At 42.5% G+C, this 13,393-nt stretch overlaps 1 protein-coding gene across 1 annotated transcript in view; it reads left to right on the top strand.

Annotated features, from left to right (window-relative positions):
* LOC136329969 (zinc finger protein 845-like) overlaps positions 1 to 11,542 on the top strand; it is a 46,189-nt gene extending 34,647 nt beyond the window's left edge. Inside the window, 1 exon segment of the mRNA XM_066266518.1 lies at positions 8,087 to 11,542. Within this exon segment, the coding sequence (XP_066122615.1) occupies positions 8,087 to 9,018 (932 nt within the window). The 3' untranslated portion in view covers positions 9,019 to 11,542.
* The last annotated feature ends 1,851 nt before the right edge of the window (positions 11,543 to 13,393 follow it).

Here is a 13,393-nt window from a genome sequence, read left to right as displayed (position 1 = left end):
GTGTCTCCTGAGGCCACTCTTCGACCTAAACATCTCACTTTTCTTCAACTGCCCTCCTGTTCGTTTATACACGTGTACATGCACTCAGCTAGCATATAATTGTTCTCCACTTCAGACGCCACCACACTGGGCGATAAACGTCATGACAGTGCTTCCAGGTCCACCCAGCACAGTGCTGGGTGCCTAGCGGGCGGCACAGACTTGTTGCTCAGGGATAGAGAACATGGCCATTTAGTGGGTGTTGCTTGTCTTGGGGAGTCCATTGGATCTAGTAGCTTAAGAGCTGGAGCAGGGATGCCTCTCCTACCCCTCAACGTTCTGGAGAGCTTATTGCCTTATCCAAGACACTGCAACGTTTCAGTATTACAACCTCCTTTGCCAGCTATAAAATATTTATATATATCTTTAAAAACCTTTTCTCACTGACGTTTCTCAGTATCCCAGTGAGCAGGAGTTTATATCCTACAGTAAATAACTATATACCTGGAATGTCTGGGACCCAATCTGTTAAGGAATTTAAATGTCTTAACTTCAAAACAGTTACCAAAAAACAAGTCTTTTAAGCCCTGCTGGGAGAGTTTCGTTGGTTGGAGTGTCATCCCAGAGCACCACGGTTGCTGGTTTGATTCCTAGTCAGGGCACATGTAGGAACAGTTTGAAGTTTCTGTCTCTCTTTCACTTTCCCTAAAAAAAGAAGAGAAAAAAATCTTTTAACTTACCCCAATAGCATTCTGAATTTTATGGTTTCCGACAAGCAAACTAAGAAATTTTAATATTTCATTAAATATTACAGAAACAGTGTTATAACCAAAAAAGGGGGGGAGGGGAAATAAATTCATTCACTGTCCTACTACTCTGGCATCATGATCTCAGGCATTCTTCCATTTAGTCATCATTAACACTAGTTCCCTAGGGCACTTCTGTGAGGGGACATGAAGATGAAGGACTTTGATGCCTACAAGTTACTCTGTAGTCAGGTGCACATGATAAGTTGAAAAACCAGGTGGTTGTGGTTCATTCTTTCCCAGGTGCCTTTGAGAGCCTTCAGTCCCAGCATCTCTTACTTCTGTATTGCCCGAACACTCCAAACTGTGAGTCACTCATGAATGACAATTAGTACTTAGCCAGTCCAACATGGAAAGAAGTCTTATTTTATGTTTTCCAATAAAGATTTATAACTGTGGCCCTATCCATTAGGCTCCGTGGTAAAGTGTCAGCCCAGCAGCATGTGGATGTCCCGGGTTCAATTCCCACTCAGGGCACATAGGAGAAGCGACCATCTGCTTCTCTACTCCTCTTCCTGCTTCTGTCTCTCATTCTCTTCCCTTCCTGCAGCCATGGCTCGAATGGTTCAAGTTGGCCCTGGGCACTGAGGATTGCTCCATGGCCTCGCCTCAGGTGCTAAAATAGCTCAGTTGCCAAGCAATGAGCAACTGGAGCAGTGGCTCAGACAGGCAAAGCATCTCCTGGTAGGTGTGCATGCATGCAGGAGTCTGTCTCTGCCTTCCTGTCTCTCACTTAAATTAAAAAAAAAAAGATCTATAACTGTTTTCCCCACTTCCCAATATATTTTCATTTTTGACTAGTACATGTCCTCTTTTTTTCTTTAAACTAGAAATTGCTACTATAAAGAAATAGTTGTAATTTCCAAATATTAATTCTCTTCTAGTCACTTTCCTTATTCTTAAAATATTCATTGGATTCATTTTTAATTTTTGTTTTTTCTTATTTCTGTTTCTTTTTTTATTTTTTATTTCTGTTTCTTTTATAGGACTTCAAAAATCATATAGAGCAATGGTAATAGGTTTTATCTCTGATTTTTAAGGGACTGGGTCTAGATCTTTCCTATTGTACACCCATTACTCTTGGTTCAGAATAGACACTTATTTGTAACAGTCCTTCTGAGAGATAGCTTTCCTTCTTAATTTTTCTCTTCTCTGGACCATAAGCTAGTAGGAGGAGAACGCTGACTGAGTGACTGTGGCTGGGTGATTTCTGGGGACTTAAGCTAGCTGCCCCATTTAATAATTACAACCTGTGAGGTGAATATGGTTAACTCCACTTTACAGAACACTGAGGCTCAGCATGGGTCATTAATTTGGACAGATTTTATGTCACTGTTCCATAGCAGCTCAGGGTCAGGGTGAAGCCCGCTCCAACCCCACCTGACCCTCAAGCTGTGCCATTTTCTCCCCTTCTCCAAAACTGCTTCCATTACATGGAAATTGTTTACTTAGTACTAAAAGAAAACTGCTAGATCCTTTAATTTGAGTAGTTTGTGAATAACTTTGTCTATTTCTTTTTTTTTTTTTTTCAAAGATGGAGAGAGTCAGAGAGAGGGACAGATACAGACAGACAGACAGGAAGAGAGAGAGATGAGAAGCATCAGCTCTTCATTGCAGCACTTTAGTTGTTCATTGATTGCTTTCTCATATGTGCCTTGACGGGGGGGGGGGGGGGGGGGGCGGCTACAGCAGACCAAGTAACCCCTTGCTCGAGCCAGCGACCTTGGGCTGAAGCTGGTGAGCCTTGCTCAAACCAGATGAGCCCTCGCTCAAGCTGGCGACCCCGGGGTCTCGAACCTGGATCCTCTGCATCCCAGTCTGACGCTCTATCCACTACGCCACCGCCTGGTCAGGCTGTCCATTTCTTATTAATATGTTTAGGTTTCTTTTTGTTATATCAACTGTACATCTTACTCTTTAGCTTTAAATTAATCTTTTTTGAGCTATAAAATACATTTACAATTGTGCACGATATGCAGCTATAATTCTAACATTTTTATACTATGTTCTCTTTCTCATTTCAAATTTTACATGCATATTGTGGTCCCCTGTATTTGTTGGCGCCTGACCAGTGGTGGCACAGTGGATAGAGCATTGACCTGAGATGCTGAGGTCCCAGATTCGAAACCCCAAGGTAGGTGGCTTGAGTGTGGGCTCATCTGGCTTGAGCATGGGATCATGATGCCATGGTTGCTGGCTTGAGCCCGAAGGTTGCTGGCTTGAAGCTCAAGGTCGCTGGTTGGAGCCCAAGGTCACTGGCTTAAGCAAGGGGTCACTGATTTGTATAGATCCCCCCCAGTCAAGGCACATATGAGAAGCAATCAATGAACTAAAGTGATGCAACTACGAGTTGATGCTTCTCTCCCTCTCCCTTTCTGTCTGTCTGTCTCTCTCACTCTCTCGCAAAAAAAAAAAAAAAAAAATTATGGGGAATTTGTTTTAAAGAACCAGCTCTTATTTCTCTGACAAGTAATTTTATTTTTACACTTAGCATTATTATTTGCTTTTCTTACCTTAAATATATTTTGAATTTTTATATCCTAGGTACAAGAGAATATATACTATTTTTGAACAGTTTGAAGAATAGCCTACTGTCCAGTTTAAGAACCAGAACGTAGAGGCCCATGTGAAGCCCAGGGTGCACCGCTCTCCGCACTTCCTCCTTTTGTACCGGAGAGCCACCAAGCCACTCTGTGCTGCTCTTCCTGTTTTTACCACATTTATCCACAGTTCTGAGCAATTTTGTTGCTGTAAAGCTTGATATATATGTCTTGTACTATACATACCTTTCCATAACTTTTGTTTCTAAATCCTTGTTGAAGTGTGTAGCTCTAGGTCTTTTATAACTGCACTTTCTTATTCCTTTAATGACTATCCTTTGCTTTATTCTTTCTCTTGCTGAGAGATCTGGAAGTTGTTTCAAGACTGCTGTTTTAAATAGTGCTGACCTGAATATTCTTTTCTTTTTTTTTAGTGTGTGTGAGAGAGAGAGAAAGAGAGACAGACTGACTGACTGACAGACAAGAAGGGAGAGAGATGCAGCCCCTTAGTTGTTCATTGATTGCTTTCTGGTATGTGCCTTGACCGGGGGCTCCAGCTGGGCTAGCTATGTTGGACTCATGTCTATGATCCTACACTCAAGCTGGTGACCCCACACTCAAGTTGGTGAGCTAATGCTCAAGCCCCAAGGTGGCGACCTTGGGGTTTCAAACTTGGGTTCTCAGCGTCCCAGGCCAATACTTTATCCACTGTGCCACCGCCTGGTCAGGCTGACCTGAATATCCTTTTTTTTCTTTTTAAATTAAATGAGAGGAGGGGAGGCAGGGACAGACTTCTGCGTGTGCCCTGACCTGGATCTACCCGGCAAGCCCCCTACTGGGCAATGCTGCTCTGTCCATGTGGGGACACTGCTCTGTTGCTTGGCACCTGAGCTGTTTTAATGCCTGAGGCGAGGCCATGGAGCCATCCTCATTGCCCGGGGCCAGCTTGCTCATTGGAGCCATTTCTGTGGCAAAGGAACAGAGGAGATGGGAAAGGTGGAGAAGCAGATGGTCACTTCTCCTGTGTGTCCTGACCAGGAGTCGAATCCAGGACTTCCACAATCTGGGCCAGTACTCTACCACTGAACCAACCATCCAGGGCCTTCCTTTTGCTTTCTTTGAGTTTTGTTTGATCTTTTTCTGTTTCCTTTAAGTGTAGAGGTAGGTTGTTTATTATGGATTTTTCCTGCTGTTTTTTTTTTAATTGATTGGTTTTAGAGAGAGAGAGAGGAAGGGAGAGGAGAGAGAGAGCAAGAAAGAGAGAAGCATTCATTTGTTTCACTTAGTTGTGCATTCATTGCTTGCTTACTGAATATGTCCTCACTGGGAATTGAACCTGCAACCTTGGTGTTTCTGGATGGCATCCTAACCAGGGCCAGATTTTTTCCTGCTTCTTGAGGTAGGCCTGTATAGCTATTAACTTCCCTCTTCAAACTGCTCTTGCTGCATCCCATACATTTCAAAAAGTTGTATTTTCATTTTTTCAAGATAGTTTTAAATTCCTTGTTTGATTTCCTGTTTGATCCATTGGTTGTTTGGTGGCATGTAGTTTAAAAAACACATAACTGAATTTTTTCGCAGTTTTCTTGTAGTTGATTTCTAGTTTTCATGCTATTGTGGTTGGGAAAGATGCTTGATATAATTTCAATATTTTAGAATGTATTGAGACTTGTTTTGTGGCTTAATATATGATCTGTCCTGGATACTGTTATATTTTGAAAAAAATATATACATACTCTGTAGTTTTGGGATGAAATGTTCTCAAACATCTATTAGGTGAATCTGATCTAACAAGACAGTTAAGGCCATTAGTTCCTTATTAAGTTTCTGTGTAGATGATTGATCTATCTATTGATGTGAGTGGTATGTTAATATTCCCTACTCTTATTGTATTACTGTGGATTCCTCCTTTTTTTAAAAAAAATATTTTTTTGTGTGTGTGTGACAGAGATAGAGACAGAGAGAGACAAATAGGGACAGACAGACAGAAAGGGCGAGAGATGAGAAGCATCAATTCTTCGTTGCAGCACCTTAGTTGTTCATTGATTGCTTTCTTATATGTGCCTTGATGCGGTGGGGGGGGGGCTATAGCAGACTGAGTAACCCCTTGCTCAAGCCAGCGACCTTGGATGCAAACCAGATGAGCTCACACTCAAGTTAACAAGCTTGAGGTTTCGAACCTGGGTCTTCCGTGTCCCAGTCTGATGCTCTATCCACTGCACCACTGCCTGGTCAGGTTTTTTTTTTTTTGTTTTTTTTACATTTTAAAAATTATTTTAGAGTGGAGAGAGAGATAGAAAGAGAGAAGGGGGGAGGATCAGGAAGCATCAATTTCCATATGTGTCTTGACCAGAAAAGCCCAAGATTTCGAATTAGCGACTTCAGTGTTCCAGGTTGACACTTTATCCACTGTGCCACCATAGATCAGGTGGTTTCCTCCTTTTATGTCCACTAATGATTGCTTTGTATATTTCAGCACTCTTATATTAAGTGCATAGATATTTATGATTGTTATGGCCTCTTCTTGGATTGACCCCTTTATAATTATGTAATGTCCTTATTTGTCTTTTTAAAACATTTTTGTTTTAAAATCTTTGTCTAATATGAGTATTGTTACTCTAGTTTTCATTTTGTTTCTATTTTCATGGAATATCTTTTTCCATCCCTTCACTTTTAGTCTGTGTGCATCTTCTGATTTTAAGTGAGTCTCTTGTCCACAGTATATAGATGGGCCTTTTTTCTTTTTTCATTCTGCTATTCATGTCTTTTTATTGGAGCCATTAATTCATTTACATTTGAAGAAGTCAATTATAGTATATACTTATTGCCATTTTGTTAATTGTTTTTGTAATTGTTCCTTTTGTCTTAACTCTTTTCTTTGTAGGTTTTCTTTAGTGGTTTGTTTGGATTTTTTTTTTTTTTTTTTAGAGAGAGAGAGAGAGACAGACAGATGGGCAGAGAGAGGGACAGCTAGAGATAGACAAGAAGGGAGAGAGATGAGAAGCATCAATTCTTTGTTGCAGCACCTTAGTTATTCATTGATTGCTTTCTCATATGTGCCTTGCCTGGGGGGGGCTCCAGCCAAGCCAGTGACCTTGGACTTCAAGCCAGAGACCTTTGGGCTCAAGGCAGCAACCGTGGTGTTGTGCATTCGTGATAGCTTCTCGTACATGGGCTGACCGGGGTTGGAACCAAAGACCTCAACATGCCAGGTTGATACTCTATCCACTGAGCAACCCAGCTAGAGCCTTCATATGAGTTTTAAAGAGATTGATTTTTTTAAAAAATCTTAGCTTTTGGTATATTTTCTGGATTGAGTGGGAAAAAAAGTAATGAGGGAGGCTTATTCCTGATAGCACTTCCCAGTGATCTGCATCATGTGTGTTTAGTCCTTGTTTTTGCATTTCCTAGTACAGTCTTAAATAGACTTAACATAAAAGGCAGATATGCACAAATATGTATGCAAAACTAATATGCAATTCAGAACTCTACTTGTTAATATTAAGGTACCCATGGATGAAAGCAAGTGAGGCAGCTGTTAAGCGTGAAATGTGTGTTTGTAGACAGGAATCGCTTTGTCCGGTAATCCACAGGACCATGGCTCCTGTGCTGGTCGCAGAGTTTCCGTCCTGTCATTGGTGTTTCCCTTTCCTAGATTCAGGGCATTCCTTCTGAGGTGGGGTGGGTATGCCCTGGCAGGTTTGCAGGTGTGTTCCTGATTTTCTGTGCTCACATATCCACTCTCATTACACATCACCCTCAGATGGATGTCACATATGTTTGGAGACACTGCTCCTTCACCAGTAGCAGGGAGTCATTCACAGCCATAATGGTAGCCTAACTTTTTATTATCCATCTGAATACTAAAAGGAGTGTTGAAACATTTAAAGTACTGGTGTTAGTAATTACTCTGGAGTTGAATTTTTTTTCCCTGCCAATTGTTGCCTCTAAGTTCAATGGTTTCTTAAGATGACATCTGGATTATTTTAAAGACCATATCACTTAAACAAGGTACATTTTTTCTTATCTGTTGAAAAATTGTAGTCTGTATAGGTTTTTCTGTGGCTTAAAAGTTCAGGTAACTTCTCTGTAACCACAAGTAAAAGAACTGTTATACTTAGGAGCCAAATCCAGCCCTGTACCATCTGAACCCTGTACCATTAAGCTCCCAAGATCTGCTTAATACACTATAATTAGGTCAACCCCTTCCTGCTTTGTCTTCTGTTCACCTCTTCTCCCCTTTCCTTTCTCTAAGAAATCTTCAAACGTCAACCTTTTCACTAAAAACAGGTTCATCATTTTATCCTAACTAGATGTTTTACTAAGATAAAACACATTTATATTTTCGATGTCTTTCAGACTGGATGTCTCTCCCTGTGAATAAGAAATCTACTTTCAAGACAGATATTCCTGGAGAAGAATTGGGTCAGAAGGTGATAAAGGAGAGATCCACTAACAGTGGTCACTGGGAATGTGACAGCCTGTTGGAATGGCAGCATGGAAGCCAGGAGATAAAGTTGCAGGAAGTGGTACTCACTCACCAGAAAACCTCAGCTGTGGGTGGGGACCAGGAAGGTAATGGGTCTGGGATGTACTGCACCACAAGCTCGTCTTTTGTTCAGAGTCAGGAATGTCAACCTACCAAAAGAACCTTTGAATGTAGTGAGTATGGAAAAGTCTTCACTAAGAGTTCAACCCTCAATAAACACCAGAAACTGCATACTGAAAAACTTAATTCAAATAAGAAAACTTTTATTAAAGAGAAACGGTATGAATGCAGAGAGTGTGGGAAAGCCTTCCACCAGAGCACGCACCTTATCCACCACCAGAGAATCCACACCGGTGAGAAGCCTTATGAGTGTAAGGAATGTGGCAAGGCCTTCTCTGTGAGCTCCTCACTTACTTACCATCAGAAGATTCACACTGGAGAGAAACCTTTTGAATGCAAATTATGTGGAAAAGCTTTTATCCGAAACATACACCTTGCCCACCATCATAGAATACATACTGGAGAGAAACCTTTTAAATGTAACACTTGTGACAAAGCCTTTGTGTGCAAGGCGCATCTTACCAAACACCAGAATATCCACAGTGGAGAGAAACCCTATAAGTGTAACGAATGTGGGAAAGCCTTCAATCAGAGTACAAGTTTTCTCCAGCATCAGAGAATTCACACCGGAGAGAAGCCCTTTGAATGTAATGAATGTGGAAAGGCTTTCAGGGTGAACTCTTCCCTCACTGAACACCAGAGAATTCACACTGGAGAGAAACCTTACAAGTGTAACGAATGTGGGAAAGCCTTCAGAGATAATTCATCCTTTGCTCGACATCGGAAAATTCATACTGGAGAAAAACCGTACAGATGTGGTTTGTGTGAGAAAGCCTTCAGGGACCAATCAGCCCTAGCCCAGCATCAGAGAATTCATACTGGGGAAAAACCATATACATGCAATATATGTGAGAAAGCCTTCAGTGACCATTCAGCCCTTACTCAACATAAGAGAATTCATACCAGGGAAAAACCTTACAAATGTAAAATCTGTGGAAAAGCCTTTATTCGAAGCACACACCTTACTCAGCATCAGAGGATTCACACTGGAGAGAAACCCTATAAATGTAATAAATGTGGGAAAGCCTTCAACCAGACGGCAAACCTCATTCAGCATCAGAAACATCATATTGGAGAAAAGTGATGTGATTGCAGTTTATGAGGAAGAGCTTTGAGATGTAGATAATTGAATGTAAGAGAATTTGTTCTAGAGAATAACTGTCCAAGCTTATATCAAGGCAGTCATTTTGTTTACTGAGAGTCGAGCTCCACAGCATTGTGCGTTTTGAGAATGTAAGAATGTCAGACACTCCTCGTGGTTCAGAACTGCCTCAGCTACATGGTGGCACTGTGTAATTAGCCTGAATTACCAAGTATAAGAACCAAAATGAGCTTCATTAACAACATAGAAATCTATCAAATTCACATTTTGGTTATTAAAATATAAAATTGTAAAATTAAGCTTATGAAGCAAAGGAATGAAAAAGTAAGAAAATGGTCTACAAACACTTCGCTCTACTTGATCCTCTTATGTAAGAGGTTCCCACTGTCAGTGGGACCCCTTGTTCTCATGCCCACTGACCTCCAGAGGAAGGCGGGCACTCATGCAGCAGCCCAGGACTTCTTTCGGCTGTGCTCCCCACCTTCTGTCAGGTCTCCCTGGTCTGAGTGTACACTGGCTTTCTGTCTGTCTTCTTCTAGGGCAGTTCATTTGAATGGGGTGTGGCTCTTTTGAGTTAGCAGCCCCTACTTGGAAACAGCATGTCACTTATCACGAGCCCATTTGTCCCTGGGGGGTAGTAGTGATCCCACTTCACATACAGCCCATGATTCTGGGTATTGCACTCAAACCCAGCTTTTAGAACCTGGAACTTCTGCCTGCGAGGTAGAGATGAATCAAACTCTTGAGTTACCCAGTTCCTCTGGGCCTCAGTTTGACTCTGACCCTGGCCCTGGGATGGTACCTAAACCAGGGGCTTCGTCTGTGTAAACATTATCCTCCAATTGTTCATACTGCAGTTACTCTTCTTGCAGCATGTAGGAGCGTGTTCAGCCTCAGGTGTGGCAGTCCCAATCACTTGGTGTTTTAGGTCATGTCCACTTCTGTGACTTGCCATTTCCTGATGTGCAACTGACATGAGAAATTGAGGCCCACGGCCACTTCTCAAAGGCCCTGACTGACTCTTTCCTCCAGCTGGCCAGTCCTCAGTGGACATCCTGTGTGTTCACAGGAAAAACAGACAGCTTTGTGTTTCTGCTTTTGCATTTGAAAGTGGCCACTTCCTCTCCTCCACCTGGGTATTCCACTTCTTAAAGATGGCTCAGTTCTCACAGTGGTAATGTAACATGGGGAGTAATTCTATAAGTCAAGTAGTAGGCAACAGCATCATGACATTCTCTGGCAGGAGCAGTGTCTGTGCCCAGAAGTCTGAGTGACACTCGAGTCCTGCAGTTACAGCTCATTCATCCTCTTTAATTCTTCAATGCTATCAGAGGTCACAGAGAAAACGATGTCTGTGTGTCTTCACACAGCTGCTGTGGCACTGTCCCTGCTCCACCACAAGGAATAAGGAGTGCACACCGCTGCAGGCTGGGACATGTTATATCATGAAGATGTGACATGAAAAGCAGGGAATGTTGTGGAAGAAGGTGGCAGGTTCCTGGTCTGTGGAAGTGCTCCCAGCAAGGTCACAGCCTGCCAACCCTGTTGACTCTGCACCTCAGCTCCAGGTTATAGAGAAGGTATTCTGGGTCAGGGTAGAGTCACTGGACTCTGGGCTAAACACAGTTGAAGCTTCTTATAGCCTTAAAGCCCATGGTCTCTAAATTCAGCTTCCATTTAACAAAGGACATTTGTAGGCACATCGTCTGTTAGGTAAACAGCAACTCATACTTTCTTCCCATTAAGTTTCTGGTGAAGCAGCATTTCAAAAGTTTACTTGGGACTGTTCGTACCCAGGGCATGTTTCTCCGCAGCCTCACAGTAAACTAGAGAAATGGTTCACTGCCTCAGATGTCTGCCTTCAGGCCTGTCCATGTGGCCTTCCTGGTCCCAAGTCCCGCCCCTTACCTTGAATCACTTGAGAAGCACTTCTCTAAACTGAGTTTTTTAAAATTTTGTTTTTAATGAGAGCTGCTGCCACTCAGTGTGTGCCTGCAGTTGTGTGTGGGGCTAACAGCAGCTGCTACTTTCAGAGCCTCGTTCACCCCAGTGACAGCTCCCGCAGCTCCTCCTCCCAGAACCAGTGTGGCGGAAACTCCCCCGCTTGATACTGCAGTCTGCTTTCCAGGAACCATCGCCTGTCACGCTGTGGTGTTGATGAAGTCAGACCTCTAAGATGCCTGTTCACTCATCCTGTATAGACAAAGAGTAAATAAATGGTCTGTTCAATATGCCACTAAGCTATACTGCCATGGGTTTTGGAGAACTTGTCACATTGGCTATCAGTTTTCACTCACCTTTCTTCTTTTTTTATCCCCTTCCCAAAATATAAGGCAACATCAAAAGGTGTTTCTAAGAATGCTGGTGCATGCATGATTGAGAGCAATACTGTTTCAGTGAATGAATGTGTTCACCACACTATTCTGCATGTTAAACACTGAAAAAACATGCATAAAAGATGTTTCTAGGATATTTAAAAAATAAAAGCAGTTATTTTTACCAGCAATATGTATTTACTCAGGAATGGCCGAAGAACTGCAGTTTGGAACAAGCAAACTATGGTAAACATAGGCAAATTGGAAGAACAAAAGAGGGAGCTGGGTGGGGCATTATGAAGAGTTCAGTATGGTAACTGCTTCTCATTAGCTGGGCTGTTACTGGGTGAGGGGAAGTTCTTTCTGCTAGGGTATGTAAAGTAAATTTCCTTCTGTTTTTGGTGTCTGAGTGATAGTTTGTAAGAGCTCCCCCTTCAGGGCTTCTCTCCATTTTAAATGAGGTTTCCTTTTTTTTTTTTTTTTTGCATTTTTCCGAAGCTGGAAATGGGGAGGCAGTCAGACAGATGACAGACTCCCGCATGTGCCCAGTCAGGATCCACCCGGCATGCCCACCAGGGGGCGATGCTCTGCTCCTCTGGGGCGTCGCCCTGTTGCATCCAGAGCCACTCTAACACCTGAGGCAGAGGCCACAGAGCCATCATCGCCCAGGCCATCTTTGCTCCAATGGAGCCTTGGCTGTGGGAGGGGAAGAGAGAGACAGAGATGAAGGAGAGGGGGAAGGGTGGAGAAGCAGATGGGTGCTTCTCCTGTGTGCCCTGGCCGGGAATCGAACCTGGGACTCCTGCATGCCAGGCCGACGTTCTACCACTGAGCCAACCGTAACTGTAACTCTGGTTACAGTAACCAGAGCGGTCCTTTTAAATTCATCAGAGCATTTCACTGGTCTCTTAAAGTCCTCTAGTGTTGTAGCAGGAATTAGCTGCAAACCGAAGATAATAGACACCCAGACAACTTGATGGAGGAAGAAGGATTTATTAGCTGGTAGAGCACATGGAGCTAGTAGCACCAAAAACACGTACTCCCCCAAAGTTAGTTTTTCTGACTTTAATATACCTTTATAGCTTTAGTTTTCATGTGACAAGTGCCTGATTTCTTTGACTTCTTTGTCTGCAACCCTACATGACTTGTGTCTTTGGGAGGGGAGGGGTTAAGAGAGGAGGTTTTGACTATGTTCCTTTTTTTTTTTTTTTTTTGACCGTCTGTTCTTGGTAATCCATTCTAATTGCTGGTGCTGCAAGTTTATTTCAGGAACTGATAACAAGGACCACAGCTGTGATTTGTTACTTTTCAAACTTTTCTGTCAGTCCTTCCTCCCTTAGTCTGAAACACCTAGGTCACTGACTTGAGTGTAAGATCACAGACATTGCAGGCCCCCCTTTCCTACTTTCTTCTGATTTCTCTTCTCAGTGTAACCTTCAATGTCTCATCTCACTATTGTAAAGTACCCATACCTCAATTCCGTGGGTTTATGTAGAGACACCAAGTCCAGATGAGTTTTGAAGGATTTTATTAAAGGAGGAGATTTATTAAATATGCTGGCCGCATATAGCTGACACGGGGCATTTGCAGACCCAAATTGTGTGTGCCAAATACATCTCAGAGGCTGGTTATATACCCTTGATCACATACAGGCTGGGGAGAGCATTACATCATGGCACAAGCTTACGACATTTGCTTAGGGAATCCATAGAAACATTACAACTTTTAAGGTAACACAAAGACATTTACAAATCTTTTAGTGTCTATCTCTCCTCCCTTGCCTAGAGGTATGTTACTCTCAGGATTCCAGGAATGGAGAAAGAACCAAAATCAATATAGGGTGGTAAGTAAATTCTGTCTCTTATTGTAAAAGAAAAGAAGTTCCTCAGACAACCTTTACTCTATAGTTAAAACTAAATGACCCATTGTCCTTGCAAGCCAGAAACTTCTACACCCTTCTTCCTTCCCTCCCCAAAGGAAGGATGGGACAGGAAAGCCTGACCTTACCTCCTAAAATATCAGTATTAATTTTGTAGCTTTTT

The sequence above is a fragment of the Saccopteryx bilineata genome, chromosome 1 (genome assembly GCF_036850765.1).
Source record: "Saccopteryx bilineata isolate mSacBil1 chromosome 1, mSacBil1_pri_phased_curated, whole genome shotgun sequence".
NCBI lineage: Eukaryota > Metazoa > Chordata > Mammalia > Chiroptera > Emballonuridae > Saccopteryx > Saccopteryx bilineata.
The sequence above is the reverse complement of the archived record's forward strand: the minus strand, read 5'-3'. Positions and strand labels throughout refer to the sequence as shown.